This window comes from Sturnira hondurensis, unplaced genomic scaffold (assembly GCF_014824575.4).
Source record: "Sturnira hondurensis isolate 20B ecotype Veracruz unplaced genomic scaffold, ASM1482457v3 Scaffold0001721, whole genome shotgun sequence".
In the NCBI taxonomy this organism is placed as follows: Eukaryota; Metazoa; Chordata; class Mammalia; order Chiroptera; family Phyllostomidae; genus Sturnira; species Sturnira hondurensis.
The window spans coordinates 727,244-744,775 of NW_028074352.1; the positions used below are offsets into that span (position 1 = coordinate 727,244).

General features: G+C 37.2%; 1 protein-coding gene across 12 annotated transcripts in view; it reads right to left on the reverse strand.

Annotated features, from left to right (window-relative positions):
- The window catches only part of PTPN13 (protein tyrosine phosphatase non-receptor type 13), a 217,638-nt gene that overhangs the window by 135,446 nt on the left and 64,660 nt on the right, over positions 1 to 17,532 (reverse strand). For all 12 annotated transcript variants that reach the window (XR_005064231.1, XM_037030662.1, XM_037030673.1 and 9 more), the window contains exons 3-4: positions 8,856 to 9,034; positions 6,805 to 6,870 (exon numbers count right to left, since the gene is read on the reverse strand). Coding sequence is in view for 11 of the 12 variants with exons in the window: in XM_037030662.1 (XP_036886557.1) it covers positions 6,805 to 6,870; positions 8,856 to 9,034 (245 nt within the window). In the remaining variant the exon portion in view is untranslated. The remainder of the gene's footprint in view (positions 1 to 6,804; positions 6,871 to 8,855; positions 9,035 to 17,532) is intronic.

Below are 17,532 nucleotides of genomic sequence, written 5' to 3' on the forward strand. Positions count from 1 at the left end.
TCCACATCCTCACCAGCACTTTTTGTTCATTTATTGATGACGCTATTCTGACATATGAGATGGTATCTCATTGTGGTTTTTTTTTTAAGATTTTATTTATTTATTTATTTATGTATCTTTAGAGGGGAAGGAGAGAGGGAGAGAAACATCAATGTATGGTTGCCTTTTGTGCGTCCCCTGCTGGGAGTTGGCCTGCAGGGAACTGGCCTGCAACCCAGGCATGTGCCCTGACTGGGAATCGAACCTCGATCCTCTGGTTTGCGGGCCTGCGCTCAATCCACCGAGCTACACCAGCCAGGGCTCATTGTGGTTTTTTTAACTTCAATTTCTCTGATGATTAGTGACAATGAGCATCTTTCCATATATCTATTGGCCATCTAAATGTCCTTTTGGAGAATTGTCTAGTCAGGTCCTTCACTCAGTTTTTCAATTGGATTGTTTATTTGGTGTTGAGTTTTGTAACTACGTTACAAATTTTGGATATTAACCCCTTATTAGATGTATTGGCAAATATGTCCTCCCATTCTGTGGGTAGTCTTATTTTGTTATTGATGATTTCCTTTGCTGTGTAAAGTCTTTTTAAAATATGTATCTTACTGATTATGCTATTACAGTTGTCCCATTTTTCTCTCCCCTTTATTCCCCTCTGCCCCAAACTCCCCCTCCCACCAGCATTCCCCCTCTTTAGTTCATGTCCATGAGTCCTACATATAAGTTATTTGGATTCTCCATTTCCCATACTATTCTTAACCTGCTCCTATCTATTTTGTACCTACCATTTATGCTTCTTATTCCCTGTAATTTTTCCCCCATTCTCTCCCCTCCCCCTCATAACCTTCCATGTGATCTCCATTTTCATAATTCTTTTCCTGTTCTAGTTGATGGTTTAGTTTGTTTTTGTTTGTTTGTTTTTTTTTAAGGTTCAGTTGTTGATAGTTGTATGCTTGTTGTCATTTTACTGTTTGTATTTTTATCTTCTTTTTCTTAGATAAGTCTCTTTAACATTTTATATAATGAGGGCTTGGTGATGAAATCCTTTAACTTAACCAAATCTGGAAAGCATTTTATCTGCCCTTCCATTCCAAATGATAGCTTTGCTGGTAGTCCATTTGTTTATTTTTTTCTTTTGTTTCCCTTGCTTCGGGAGATATATCCTATAAAATACTGCTATGAGAAATGTCCGAGATTTTGCTGCGTATATTTTCTTCTAGGAGTTTTATGGTTTCAAGTCTAACATTTAAGTCTTTGAAACATTTTGAATTTATTCTTGTGTGTAGTGCAAGAAAGTAGTCTAAGTTCATTTTTTCTACACATATCTCTTCAATTTTCCCAACACCATTTATTGAATAAACTATTTTTAGCCCATTGAATATGCTTGCTTCCTCTGTCAAATATTAATTGGCTATAAATGTATGGATTTATTTCTGGGCTCTATATTCTGATCCCTTGATCCGTGTGTCTGTTTATATGCCAGTACCATGCTGTTTTGATTACTATGGCCTTATAGTTTCATTAGGTAGCATGATTCTTCCAACTTTGCTCTTAATCAGGATTGCTGTTGCTATGTGCAACTTTTGGGGTTCCACATAAATTTTTTGAAATATATGTTCTAGTTCTGCGAAATATGTCACTGAAATCTTGATAGGAATTGCACTGAATCTATAGATTGCTTTGAGTAGTATGGACATTTTAATGATAATAATTCTTCCTATTCATGAACACGGTATGTGCTTCCACTTATTTGTATCTTCTTCAATTTATTTCTCTAATGTCTTGTAATTTTTCTTGTATAGGACTTTTACATTCTTGGTTAGATTTATTCCTAGGTATTTTATTCTTTTTGAGGCAATTCTGAATGGGATTGTTTTCTTAATTTCCCTCTCTGTCAGTTCGTTATTGGCATATAGAAATGCAACTGATTTCTGGATATTAGTTTTACATCCTGATACTTTGATGAATCCATCAGTCAGAGTAGTTTCTTGGTGGAATCTTGGGGATTCTCTATGTACAGTATCATGTCATCTGAAAATAAAGACAGTTTTACTTCTTCCTTTCCAATTCGGAAGCCTTTTTTTCTTCTTGTCTGATTGTGCCTTGGACTTCCAGTACTATATTAAATAAATAGGTGAAAGTGGACATCTCTGTCTTGTTCCCAATCTTAAGAAGAACACGTATAGTTTTGACCTGTTGAGTATGATGCTGGCGGTGGGTGTGTCATATATGGCCTTTGTTCAGGTTATGTATGTGTCTTCTATTTCGACTTTGCCGAGAGTTTTTATCATAAATGGGTGCTGCATTTTATCAACTGCTTTTTCTAAATCTATTGATATGATTATGTGGTTTTTGTCCTTCATTTTTTTAATGTGGCAAATAACATTTATTGATTTGTGAAAGTTATACCAACTTTGCATTCCTAAATAAATCTCAGTTGATCATAGTTTATGATTTTTTAATGTATTGCTGTATTCAGTTTGCTAATTTTTTTGAAGGTTTTAGCACCTATGTTCATTAAGGATATTGGCCTATAATTTTATTTCTGTTTAAAAATATATTTGATTGATTATGCTATCATAGTTGTCTCATTCACCTCCCACCCCATATTCCCCTCTGCTCTGCACACCCCCTCTGACCTGCATTCCCCCTCTTTAGTTCATGTCCATGGGTCATACATATAAGTTCTTTGCCTTCTACATTTCCTATACTACTCTTAACCTCTCCCTGTCTATTTTCTAATTACTGTCTGTGCTACTTACTCTCTGTACCTTCTCCCCCCTTCTCCTCCTCCCACTCCCCTGTTGCTAACTCTCCATGTGATCTCCATTTCTATGGTTCTGCTCCTGATCTAGCTGTGCACTGAGTTTTGCTTTTTTTTTTTTTTAGGTGTAGTTGTTAGTAACTGTGAGGTTGCTGTCCTTTCACTGTTCATATTTTTTACCTTCTTTGTCTTAGATAAGTCCCTTTAACATTTCATATAATAAGGGCTTGGTAATGATGAACTCCTTGAATTTGACCTTATCTGAGAAACACTTTATCTGCCTCTCCATTCTAAATGAAAGCTTTGTTGGATAGAACAATCTTGGATGTAGATCTTTGGATTTCATGACTTGGAATACTTCTTTCCAGCCCCTTCTGGCCTGTAAGGTCTCTTTTGAGAAATCTGCTGACAGTCTGATGGGTACTCCTTTGTAAGTGACTGTCCCCTTATCTCTTGCTGCTTCTAAGATTCTCTCCTTCATTTTCATCTTGACTAATGTAATTATGATGTGCCTTGGCGTGTTCCTTCTTGGGTCCAACTTCTTTGGGACTTTCTGAGCTTCCTGGGTTTCCTGGAAGTCTATTTCCATTGCCAGATTTGGGAAGTTCTCCTTTATTATTTGTTCAAATAAGTTTTCCACTTGCTCTTTCTCTTCCCCTTTTGGTACCCCTATAATTTGTAAGTTGGAATGTTTAGAGATGTCCTGGAGGTTCCTAAGCCTCTCCTCATTTTTTTGAATTTTTGTCTCTTCATTCTTTTCTGTTTGGTCATTTTTTCTTCCTTCTGGCCCCCTCCCTCAATTTGAGTCCCAGTTTCCTTCACATCACTTCACTATTGGTTCCCTGTGCATTTCCCTTCATTTCACTTGGTTTAGCCGTCATTTGTTCATCTAATTTGTAACTAAAATCAACCAGTTCTGTGAGCATCCTGATCACCAGTGTTTTGAACTGTGCATCTGATAGGTTGGCTATCTCTTGGTCATTTAGAAGTATTGGCTCTGGGGCTTTGAGCTGTTCTTCTTCTTGAGCCATAATGTTTTGGTCTGTTTGTGCCAGTTATGTATGAGGGGCAGAGCCTTAGGCGTTCACCAGAGCGGGATGACCCAGTTCCTGGGCTGTGACACTGTTTGTGAGGGTGAGGTCAAAGAGGGGCAATGGCGTTTGTTTCACTCTCTCTCAGATTTTGGTCCCCTCTGCTGCTTCCTGCAAGCAAATTGGGCCCTTCTGGTGCTGGTTCCTTGGTGTGTGGGTTTGTGCACCCTCCAGGACCCTGTGGGTCTCTCCAACAAACTTTCTGTGAGCCTGGGAGCCTCTCTCGGCATCTCAACACCCAAAAGGTTTTCCAATTGGTGCTTTTAGGCTTTAATTCCCAGTGCCCTGGGTTGCACAGTCAATCTCACTGCTCGCTCCTTTGCCTGGTTTATCTGTGCGTGAATGTGTGACAGCTGTCAGCCAGCCACCTTGTGCCCTCACTGGGTCCATCCATTGCCACCCCACACCTGGGATCTGCCAACCACTGCCCATGCCTGGGTTGGTCCAGCCACTTTTTCCTGCGCAACCCTGCTCTGACAGCCACTGATTTGCTGATTCTGCCCCTCTTAGCCATCTGGCTGAATGGTTCATTGTTATCAGATTTCCATACAGTTGAATTTTCTGTGTTTTGGTTGTGTTTTTGTTTCTAAAACTTTGTTGTTTTTAAACTTGGTTGTGCATGGAGGCATAGTGTTTCCACCCACGCCTCCATCTGTTGGCGAGTTTTCTAATCACTGCTTTAATTTCGCTAGTTGTAATCCACTTATCTCTCATAGATCTTATGTTTAAATTTTAGAATAAAAGCCTAAAATGTCTGTAACTTCTTAATTCAATAAAAAACACATCTTATTTTTTTTACTTCAAAATACCTATAATATACCTAATTTTAACATCCTTTGTCTTTGCTTTGGTGAAATAGTGAATTTTAAATTTTTAATTACTGTTTACTACTAGGTTTACATAGGGTTTTTAGGAATCAGAATTATTATAGAAAACAAAGACTAGAAGTAGCCCAAGGGTCATAATAATCCAAGACCTCATTGTTACTTTAATCTTTGTCTGCTGCTGCAGGGGCAGTGAGGTATTTCAAAGTGAAAAGAGGTAATGTAATGAAGTATGTACCATACTCTGAGACACAGAGTTACTATTCATTCAGTTTTTGCACCAATAAAGGTTATTGCTTTCAGTATAAGAATGAATCATCAAAAACATTTATATAATGCTCTCTGGGACCATCTATTATGCTAAGGAAAATAAAATGAACAAACTGAACTGACAAGGAAAATGGGGACAGACTCATAGATGAAGAGCAGGATGACAACTAAGGGGACGGGGGGCGGTATGGGATGGAGGGACTGGAAGGAAAGGAAAAAGGAGCAGAAAGGAAAAAGGACTCATGGATGTTGACAACAGTATGGTGATTGCTGGGGGGAGGGGGATATAAGGAGTTTAAATGGTAATGGAAAAAAATACAATAAAGATTAAATTTAAAAAATGTCTATGCCTCAAAGCACACCAGGAGAAAGTGAAAGACAACCCATCCACAGGGAACAGAACTTTGCAAATCGTATACAGACATTAGAGACTTGAATCTAGAATATATAAAGAGCTGTTATAACTTAATAGACAAATAACCCAGTTAAAAAACAGACGCTATCAACAGGGTGAGAAGGCTTGAAAATGGGTATATAATCAGGTAATTGTACACCAATATTAATATAAGCATAATTCACAATAGTCAAAAGGTGGAAGTGGCCCAATTGTTCACCAACAGATAAATGAGTAAACAAAATGTGGTATATCCACACAATGGAATATTATACAGCCATAAAAGAAATAAAGTACTAATATCTGCTACAATATGCATGAACCTTGATAATATTTTTACATGAATTAGGCCAGATACAAAAGGATCTTATTACATAATTTCAATATTGTATGAATGTATGTAATTTGTATAAACCAGCTAAAATATCTAAATTCCTAGGGAACAGAGAGTAGATTAGAAATTACTAGGAGTCGATGGGAGTGAAATGGGGAGTTACTGCTATGAATGCATAATTTCTATCTGGGATGATGAAACGGTTCTAAAAATAAGTAGTGGTGATGGTTGTAAAAAATAAAAGACATTTACAATTCTTCTTTATCATCATTAAATTAGAATAAACACAGTATACTCCTATTTCTTTTGCTATAATTTTTGAAGAGGCTGAATTGTTGAAACGTGGCCAGTGACTGCTAAAATTCTAAGGACATCTAAAGGAAAAATAACTTCTTTAGTACTTTATTATTATTTCATTCTGAGAGTGTGAATAGCCAGCATTTATGTTGTGCCTGACAGTATGCTACTGAACACAAAAAAATATGTAAAAGACCTTTTTCTAATTTTATTTTTCAATTATAGTTTACATTCAATGTTGTTTTGTATTAGTCTCAGGTGTACAGCATAGTGGTTAGATAACCATATACTTTACAAAGTGCTGTCTCTGATATTTCTAGGACCCGCCTGGCACCACATGTAGCTACTACTAGTATTACTGACAATTCCATATGCTGTACTTTATATCCCTGAGACTATTTTGTAACTGAAAATTTATACATCTTAATCCTTTCACCTTTTTCACCAGTCCCCTAATTCCTCTACCATCTGGCAACCATCAGAATGTTCTCTGTATCTATGACTCTGCTTCTGTTTTGTTTGTTCATTTATATTGTTCTTTAGATTCCACATGTAAGTAAAATCATATGGTATTTGTCTTTCTTTGAATTAGTTATTTTACTCAGCATAATACCCTCCAGGTCCATCCACAGTGTCACAAATGATAAGATTTCATTGTTGTTATGGCGAAGTAATATTCCATTGTATATACATACCTCACAGCTTTTATATCCATTCATCTAATGATGGGCACTTGAGTTGCATCCATATTTTGGCTACTGTAAATAATGCTGCAGTGAACATATGGAAGAGCTTTTTTAAAAAGCATACAGGTGTACAAATGTAATGATTTCACTTACCTGGCTCTGAGGTACTTCATGATCAGCCCCCCAATACAATGTCATTCCAAGAGAATAAATATGGATCTAGAAACAGAATTTTTCAAAGAGTCACTTTATGGTAAACCAAAATTTTAAATTTTAAAAATTCGTTAAGTACTACATATTCATGACATTTTGTTCCAAAGAAAGTACAACACATAATGAGAAAGTATTAATATCATATATTTTATAAAAGTGAGAGCTTTTAAAATAGAAAATAAAAGTAGCAGTTATTGGAACAGACACCCTCTTGCTCTCAATTACTCAGCCCATCCTCTATGAGTAACTATTTTTATTAGTTCTTATTTATTTTAAAGTTTCTTTATGCAAACTCAAGCAAAAATGAATATACATTCTTATTTTCACCAAAAAAGGTCAGGAACATTAAAGATTACTTGCATTTTTAATTTAGTAGGAGACATATTTCTATATCAATGCTTAGAGATCCTTTTTTAGCATTGCACAGAACTCCCTTTTGTGGCCGCACCACTATTTATTTAGCCAATCGGTTATTAACGGGCAATTAGAATTTTCCCAAATTTTGGTATTATAAGTAATGTTTCAGCAAGCAGTCTTGTGATATGTTATTTTGTACATGCAGGTATTTCTCTTGAATTGATTCTTTGAAACTATGACTAAAGGATGAATCATCTGTAGTTTTGATACATATTGTCGGATTTCCCTATATAGAAATCGTATTATTCTGCATTTCTATCACCAACATATAGGTTTTTCACAAGCCTCGTCCCTAGAATAACTGATGAATATTTGGACTTCTGACAATCTTAAAAGTGAGGAAAAAAATCTCACTGCAATTTGAATAGTATTTTTTTCTTATTATGAATGCATGGATAGTAGATGGAGAAAAAAGCAGGGTCAAAAAAGATTTCATCCTTTTTGATTTAACAATTTCACTACTAGCAATTTATTAGGTTAATCTTCATGCTTCTGTGGAATGCTGCCTGAGAAATTATATTCATAGACAATAGTGAATTTCCCAAGTTCCATATCTAAAGTATTATAGCCCACTATCTATATGTCCCAATTTTTTTCATAGCCTTGACAATGAAATCAGATATTTTGATGTCAATGGCATCCCATCTTCAGACTGAATATTTATATAATACTTTTTCTTCTTCATCATCCCATCAAATTAATTGTCAAACTGTCAGCTTTGCTTCCACTGGATCTTATATCCGGTTCCTTCCCACACATTATTAAACTCTCCAGTTAGATTCCTACACACACAATCTTTCATCTCACCTAGTTAAACACTATTCTCAAACTTACCCTCTGGAATAAAAAAATCACATCATATTACTCTCCTAAAAAGAGGATAGCTCACAACTGCCTCAGAAGAAAGTTTCAAGTTCTGGCATTTGGAGTCTTCTTCATTCAGACCCACAGCTTCCCTTCCTTTCCGTGACCACAGCCTTCCCAGGCAGCTAACACTCTAGCCTAGTCGATATAACCAAACATCCCCCCATCACAGGGGATGATTTCTTACCTTCATTCCACATACTAATGGCCCTCAGTGAAATGCCTATTTTCACTTCTCTAAATCCTACTCGTTCTACAAAGCCCGACATAAACACTGCTACCTTCTCTGCCACATCACTCTACACGGAACATTAATTGCTCCTCCTCTAGATTCCCAAAATACTTTATACCTTTATATAACATTTACTTCGTTCTGCCGTACATTAGATTGTTCTATAAGCATGCTGATCAGTATCAATTTTCTAGTTATTTTTTATCTTCCTATGAGCACAATGTTTTATACATAGCGGGTATTAAATAAGTAATTGTAAACATCAGTCAGGAATAACACACCTTTTTTCCTATTTTTCTTGGACCTGTAAAACGTTTATAAAACAATTTTGAATTCTTAAAATAAAAATGAACTTCTTAAAACACATGATTACTTTAAAATCAATGCATTTTTCTTCCAAGGGTTGAGATAGAGTAGCCCAATGTCTTTACTTTTCCAACAAAATAAAAAACAAAATCAAACAAAAAGTAAGAGTTACCTTTTCAACATCTGAGAGAGACGTTAGTGATTGATTTTGAAGAACCTCTGGTGCAGTGAATGCTCGAAGATCCTGACTGGAAAGAGTTTCATCTGTAAATGACACACTGCCTGATGGCAGCAACAGCAGAGACCACGGAGAAATGATAAAGCCAAGGGCAGCAGGATCGGCTATGCTTACTGGTTTGTAACCGCATAAAATAAAAGGAAAAAGGAAAGATAACTGTTTAAAATTATAATTAGAGGAACTACAGATCACTTAAATGAGTATCCCAGCCCATTCATATGATACGGAAACTATAAAGTTACACACACTAAGTCAAGAGAGAGTTTCACAAATCTATACTGCTAGTATTATTAACGACAGCACCTGGATTCAGCTCAATCTTTTAAAACCCAGATGACAAATCTTAGAAACTCTATTTAGAGAACTTTCATTATTAGTCACAAGACTCAAACTGGTTTAAGTACTTTACCACACTGAGATAGATATAAGGATCAGTAGTTTTTAAACTTGTGCGAAATCATGGATTCCTTTCAGAATATGGTAAACACTATAGTCTGTCTTTTAAGTAAATGGCCTATAAAAACACATTCAGTATACAAAAAGTGTCTGTAGATATTTTTGTAGCCCATTTATTGACCACAGGTTAAGATGCCCTAATATAGATAATAGCGGTCTGAAACTGATAGAAATAATTCAATTGATAATTATAAAATTTGAAATTAGTAAAACTTCCCAACTACAATGAAAGTTTCTTTTTTTCTGTGTCAAAAGATTTATTTGTCCCAATGTGGATTTTGTTTTGTTTGCATTTGTTCATTATTTCACTAGAATTTCTGGCAGCTTGTATATTAACAAATGTGATAATGGTCTCTAATTTTATTTTAATGTTTGCCTGTATGGGTGCCCAACAGCTCATGTATCAGAGTATTTTAAAAATTCCTTAATATTTCAAGTCCTCCTTCCAAAAGTAAGCTATACAGTAGGCTCAATAAAACAAACTTATTAGAGGGTACTTTATTTTGTTTTTCCACTAAAAAAATAAGTTAACAGATTTTTGGCCAAGATGAAGGCATAGGTGAAAACCCTGTGCCTCCTTGCACAACCAAGTTGAAAGACAACAAAGATTTAGTAACAAAAACAGACGGAAATTTGAACTGTACAGAAGTCCGACAAAAACAAACCATTCAGCCAGATGGGTAAGAAGGGCGGAGTCAGCGAATTAGTGGCTGGCGGAGCGGGGTTGCGCAGGAAAAAGTGGCTGGACCAACCCAGGCGTGGGCAGTGGTTGGCAGATCCCAGGTGTGGGGTGGCAACGGGCGGACCCAGTGAGGGCGCAAGGCAGCTGTGGACAGTGGTCACACATTCACACACAGATAAACCAGGCAAAGGAGTGAGCAGTGAGATAGATCATGCAACTCAGGGCCCCGGGAATTAAAGCCTAAAAACACCAACTGGAAAAACTTTTGGGGGTTGAGGTGCCGGGAGAGGCTCCCAGGCTCCTAGAGAGTTTGTTGGAGAGATCCACAGGGTTCTAGAGGGTGCACAAACCCACACACCAAGGAACCAGCACCAGAAGGGCCCAATTTGCTTGCAGGAAGCAGCAGAGCGGACTGAAATCCAAGAGAGAGTGGAACAAATGCCACTGCCCCTCTCTGACCCCACCCCCACATACAGGGTCACAACCCAGCAACTGGGTCGCCCCGCCCTGGTGAACACCTAAGGCCCCACCCCTCATACATAACAGGCTCAAACAGACCAAAACATTATGGCTCAAGAAGAAGAACAGCTCAAAGCCCCAGAGCCAATACTTCTAAATGACCAAGAGATAGCCAACCTATCAGATGCACAGTTCAAAACACTGGTGATCAGGATGCTCACAGAACTGGTTGATTTTAGTTACAAATTAGATGAACAAATGAATGTTAAACTAAGTGAAATGAAGGGAAATGCACAGGGAGCCAATAGTGATGGAAAGGAAACTGGGACTCAAATCAAAGGAGGGGACCAGAAGGAAGAAAAAATGACCAAACAGAAAAGAATGAAGGGACAAAAATTCAAAAAAATGAGGAGAGGCTTAGGAACCTCCAGGACATCTTTAAACGTTCCAACATCCGGATTATAGGGGTACCAGAAGGGGAAGAGGAAGAGCAACTTATTCAAATAAGTGGAAAACTTATTTGAACAAATAATAAAGAAGAACTTCCCCTGTCTGACAAAGGAAATAGACTTCCAGGAAATCCAGGAAGCTCAGAAAGTCCCAAAGAAGTTGCACCCAAGAAGGAACACACCAAGACACATCATAATTACACTAGCCAAGACCAAAATGAAGGAGAGAATCCTAGAAGCATCAAGGGATAAGGGGACAGTCACCTACAAAGGAGTACCCATCAGACTGTCAGCGGATTTCTCAAAAGAGACCTTATAGGCAAGAAGGGGCTGGAAAGAAGTATTCCAAGTCATGAAATCCAAAGACCTACAGCCAAGATTGCTTTATCCAGCAAAACTTTCATTTAGAATGGAAGGACAGATAAAGTGCTTCTCAGATAAGGTCAAGTTCAATGAGTTCATCATCACCAAGCCCTTATTATATGAAATGTTAAAGGGACTTATCTAAGAAAAAGAGGGTAAAAAATATGAACAGTGAAAGGACAGCAAACTCACAGTTACTAACAACTACACCTAAAAAAAAAAAAAAAGCAAACTAAGCGGTAAGAGGACAGCTAGATCAGGAGCAGAACCATAGAAATGGAGATCACGTGGAGGGTTAGCAACAGGGGAGTGGGAGGAGGAGAAGGGGGAGAAGGTATAGAGAGTAACTAGCCCAGATGGTAGGTAGAAAATAGACAGGGGGAAGGGCAAGAGGAATATGGGAAATACAGAATCTAAAGAACTTGTGACACATGGACATAAACTAAAATGGGGGAATGGTAGGGGATGGGGTGTGCAGGGGGGGAATGAAGGGGGAGAAATGCGGTAACTGTAATGGCATAATCAATAAAATATATTTTAAAAAATAAGTTAACATAGGCCTTTTTCCCATTTTTTGAAATTATACTTTACTGACTATGCTATTACAGTTTTCCTGATTTTTCCTCCTTTGTGCTCCTCTACCCAGCACCCCACTCCCTCAGACAATCTCCCACCATTGTTCATGTCCATGGGTCATGCGTATAAGTTCTTTGGCTGCTCCATTTCCTGTCCGGTACTTTACATCCCACAGCTATTCTGTAACTACCTATTCGTACTTTTTGATCCTCTCACCTCACAACCCCCTCGCATTTGGCAACCATCAAAGTGCTCTATGTATCCATGATTCTGTTTCTGTTCTTCTTGTTTGTGTGTTGGGTTTTTTGATTCAACTGTTGATAGACATGTACTTTTGCCATCTTATTGTTCATAGTTTTGATCTTCTCCTTTTTCTTAAATAAGTCCCTTTAACATTTCATATAATTATGGCTTGATGATCATAAACTCTTTTAGTTTTTTCTTTTCTGGGGAGCTCTTTATCTGTCCTTTGATTCTAAGTAATAGCTTTGCTGATAGAGAAATCTTGGTTGTAGACTTGAACATTTCTTGACAGTCCCTTCTTGTCCACAAAGTTTCTTTTGAGAAATCAGCTGACAGTCTTATGGGAACTCTCCTGTGGCCAACTAACTTCTGTTGTCGCTTTTAAGGTTTTCTATCTTTGTCTGCCTATGTTGCCATCTTGACCAGAAGTCTCTAACATAGAATTTAAGACAACTGCAAAGTGAATTGGATTGTAGACTCAAGGAGCTGCTCTAGGAAAACCACGAAGGGCCTGTGACTTCCAAGGCCACTATTATTCAGTTTGAGTGGGTTATACCGATATCCCTGTCAAATCATAAGAAAATGACACTTTGGAACAGTTTATCAAACACACAGTATCTATGTGTTCCTAAAAACTATTTTTATTAGAATTGAATCATTTCTTTTCTGACTTTTAATCTCTACCTATGGCCAAGAGTCTTATCTTTATGTGAATAAAAAAATAAACTATTAAAATTCACTCCTCCTTCAAAGCCAACTATACTTCTTCTCTTGACTATTTATAAACCTGAAACAGGTCTTTAATAACTGTGTTGAGTAGGAAAAATGTGTTTGAATGCATCTTTTAATCAGTCAGTACATCTTATATTTGACTGAAGCTGAGTTACAAACAATGGTCCCCACAGTATAACCCATGCACACAGCAGGCTGCTACAGAAACAGGACTCACAATTCTTATGGCAAAATACATTTCAATGAATCATCACAGCTGGTAAAGCATAGGTAGATTGTTATCTTTCCTGGCCACTTTATGCATTTTCTGTCAAAAACAACTTCTTAGATATCTGAACTATGAGTACCACACAATCTAGCTAGAGGACAACTCAAACAAGGCAGAACAATATTTTCTTTGCCAAAGAAGCTATTCAAAATACTGAGATTATCACATGTCACAGCATTATAAAAACATCTACAGTAAATTCCTTTCAAATTAGCAACTGAAGGGAATAAGCACTAGGAGACCAGCTGGAACCACAGCGCACTGCTATTTGGTCTGAGATGCTGATGGCCTGCAAGCAGAGTGGGAGCAACAGAGTAGTGAGAACCTGCTGGGAACTCGATGCACTTGAGTTGAGGGAGAGCAGTAGAGGCAGTGACAGCAAAATTTTCTGACAGACTGGATGTGAAGTGAGAAAGAGAGGAATCAGGATGACTCCAAAGCTTTGGTCTCAATAAAGAAAAAAATGGAGGACCATCAACTGCGACAGAGATGATTATGGATAATGCAAGTTGCTGAGGTAGGAGGTTGGGAGATGGTGGTTGGAATTAGAACTTCACTTTGGGACCTATTAAATTTAAGATATGTGTCAGATACTTAAATAGGGGTATAAGTAGGCAGTTGGATATAAAATTTGGGGGAAAGGTGTCAGAAGACACAGTTTGGAAGTAACTGACACAATAGATGCAATTTAAAGCCTTGTGACTGGATGAGATCACTGAAAAGTGTGTTATGGCATAATAAAAATCAAGACCAAGGACTGAGCCCTGGTGTATACCAACCTGAACACTGCGTCTCAGTCCTTTTTTCCAAGTTCTTCTCTTGGGCATCCACGCAAGTATGTGCTGTAATCTCCCTGTCATGCTTTTCCTCTTACTCATCAATATCAATCTTCACCCACTATTTTAATTAATTACTTTTATTACCTCTCCATCCAGTTCCCCAGTATACCATCCTGAACCTAGGACAGGCAGATGGAATTCTTCTAAGTTTTATGCTTAATTCCTTATTTGGGGACAGAATTATGATTTCTGTTATACTTGTTACCATTTGAATTTGTAAATTATTGGGGATCACAGATAACAGAGGCATGCATGACTCCCTGGAGTCTAAAAGCTATGTCCTGTCCTGTCATCCTGGATGCTGGTATTAACTCAAACCAGAAAAGAGCTTGCCGCACTCATCCTCCGTATCATCCCTGGCCACCGACTACACATCCCTGACAGGGTGGCGTGGAAGTGAAATCAAAGGCGAAAGCAACCCACAATTGCTTTTCAATTTGAAATCACTAAGAGATTTATTCGTTTAGCAGCACAACAAGGTCTGCAAAACTTATTACTCTGGCAAGAACTGCATTTTTAACTTTTGCTTTATATAACAGGTAAGGTTTTTTTCTTGTTTATTTTTACTAAACATCTATAGTAAACCTAATTTAAGCACTACACATATTTAAACATTATAGGTCATTTGCTCACAGAGTCCATATGGTATTTAAAAGATTAAATACATGTATGTATATATGTATAATTGAAAGTATAAGGTGTCTAAAAAAGAAAAAAGAATATAAAAATGATTTAGAGGATAGCAAAATTCCTTGAACTACAATGAAAAGAGAATTTCTTTTATATGTGGCCCTAAAGATGATAGGGGAAAGATTCCACACGCAAGAAAACAGAACAAAAAACAAAACAAAACAAAAAGCAGCCAAAACAAAGGCAGGTAGACAAGAAATTATTAAGTTTATAAACAGAGCAGCAGAAATTTTGGACAGAGCAATGATGAACAGTGAAAAACAATTACCAAGGTGGGTCATATTTTTGCACGTTAAAACACACACACACACACACACACACACACATGACAAAATATTTTCACATGTGATTTTTAAATGTCTGGTAATAAAGCACCTGTGACAACAAACTACATTGCTATGGAATTACCTAAACATACACATGAGTTTAAGTGCTGAATCCTTTTGTTTTCTTTTTTAACCCTCACCCAAGGATATGTTTTAATGAATTTAGAGAGAGATGGAGGTGGGGGTGGGGGGACTAGACATCAATGTAAAAGAGAAGCATGGATCGGTTGCCTTCCATCTGTGCCCTGAGAGGGGATGATCAAACCCACAACCTAGGTATGTGCTCTGACTGGGGATTGAACCTGCAACCCTTAGTGCACAGGACAATGCTCTAACTGGCTGAACCACCTGGCCAGGGTTGTACTGAATTCTTTAGAAAACAATTAAATCGCAAAATATATTTTTAAATAATTATAAAGTGTTATGCAAACGTACAAGTGAGTAAATTTAGAATTGTGACTAGAATCTGTTTCATTTACTCTCATTGCCTAACTAAAAGGAAGGAATTTAAAGCAAATGTATTCAAAATCCTTTAAGGAATACTAACAAAACAATATTTTAAAATGGAACTCCAGAAGCTTGTAATTTAATGTCCTATAATATTTTACTTGTGTGATGATTGTCCTGAAGAATGCTATTAACTATGAAAGAGTAAATCTGAAGCGAACTGATTCTAGTAGTCAGATGACTCTATTTATAGACTTTACCAACATTCCACAGAAAAACTTGCTTAAACGGAATTTCAAGCAGCTAGAGCCAAAGTTAGAAATAAACAGAAATTTGATATGCAAATAAATGCCTTAGCACTTCCTTCAAATAATCTTTTCAACTAAGATCCAGCTCCACATATTTTTTTCCTGAGAGAGCTGCCATTTTTTTAAACTGGTTCCCTTCCTTTAATATTTTGGCTTTCCATGTATGGTTTGAAAATTAAGAAAATGATCAGAACTGGGTAACAAACATGATAAGAAAAAAAAAACAATCAAAAGTACCATGAAATTCTCGAAAGACTTATAACAGTAACACCCCATTGACCTGAAAAATCCTTTGCCTATTTAGGCACAAACAGAGAAACTGTAGTCTTCCCATTTTACATGTGATACCAAGGTTCTTGGCAAAAAATTCATGCAGAGACCACTGTTTCAAACTCTGAAGGATCGGATGAAGTCACACTATAATATGGGATTCTCTCAAAACTTTAGTTCATGTGTGCATAAAAACATATGTATTATTAAATTAATCATTTTGTGTAAGAATGCACAAATAAGAACAAACTGTTAAGAATATGTCCCCTGTATTTTATTTTCTTGATAGTAAAGCTTTGTGATAAATTATTTAAGATTAACTGAAATTATACTACATGCTACACGTTGATTACCCCATAAATTCTTTATTTTATTTTAAAGTATATTTTATTGGTTATACTATTACAGTTGTCCCATTTTTTTCTTCCCCTTTATTCCCCTCTGCCTTGCACCTCTCCTCTCACTGGCATTCCCCCACTTAGTTCATACCCATGGGTTGTACATATAAGTTCTTTGGCTTCTATACTTCCCGTAGGATTCTTAACCTCCCCCTTATATTCCCTGTAGCTTTGCCTTTATTCTCACCCTCCCCACTGATAATCCTCTGTGTGATTCCATTTCTGTGATTCTGTGCCTATTCTGGTTATTTGCTTAGGTTTTTTTTTTAATTGTTGTTTTGTTTAGGTTCAGTTGTTGACAGTTATGAGTTTGTTGTCATTTTAATGTTCATAGTTTTGATCTTCTTTTTCTTTTTTTTTTAATATTTTATTTATTTATCTTTAGAGGGGAAGGGAAGGAGAGAGGAAGGAAGCATCAATGTATGGTTGCTTCTCATGCATCCCCTGCAGGGAACTGGCCCCTGTCGGAAACTGGCCTGCAACCCAATCATGTGCCCTGACTGGGAATCGAACCGCGATCGTCTGGTTCGCAGGCCCGTGCTCAATCCACTGAGCTACACCAGCCAGGGCTTTGATCTTCTTTTTCTTAGATAATTCCCTTTAACATACCATATAATAAGGCCTGGTGATGATGAACTCCTTTAACTTAACCTTATCTGGGAAGCTCTTTATCTGCCCTTCTATTCTAAATGATAGCTTTGCTGGGTAGAGTAATGTTGGATGTAGGTGCTTGACTTTCATGACTTTGAATACTTCTTCCCAGCCCCTTCTTGCCTGCAAGGTTTCTTTTGAGAAATCAACTGACAGTTTTATGGGAGCTCCTTTGCAGGTGACTGTCTTCTTTTCTCTTCCTGAAGATTCTCTCCTATCTTTAATCTTGGGCAACTTAATTATGATGTGCCTTGGTGTGATCCTCTTTGAGTCCAACTTCTTTGGGACTCTCTGGGCTTCCTGGACTTCCTGGAAGTCTATTTCCTTTTCCAGATTAAGAAAGTTTTTCTTCATCATTTGTTCAAATAAGTTTTCTATTTCTTGCTGTTGTTCTTCTCCTCTGGCACCCCTATAATTTGGATACTGGAATATTTCAGATTGTCCAGAGATTCCT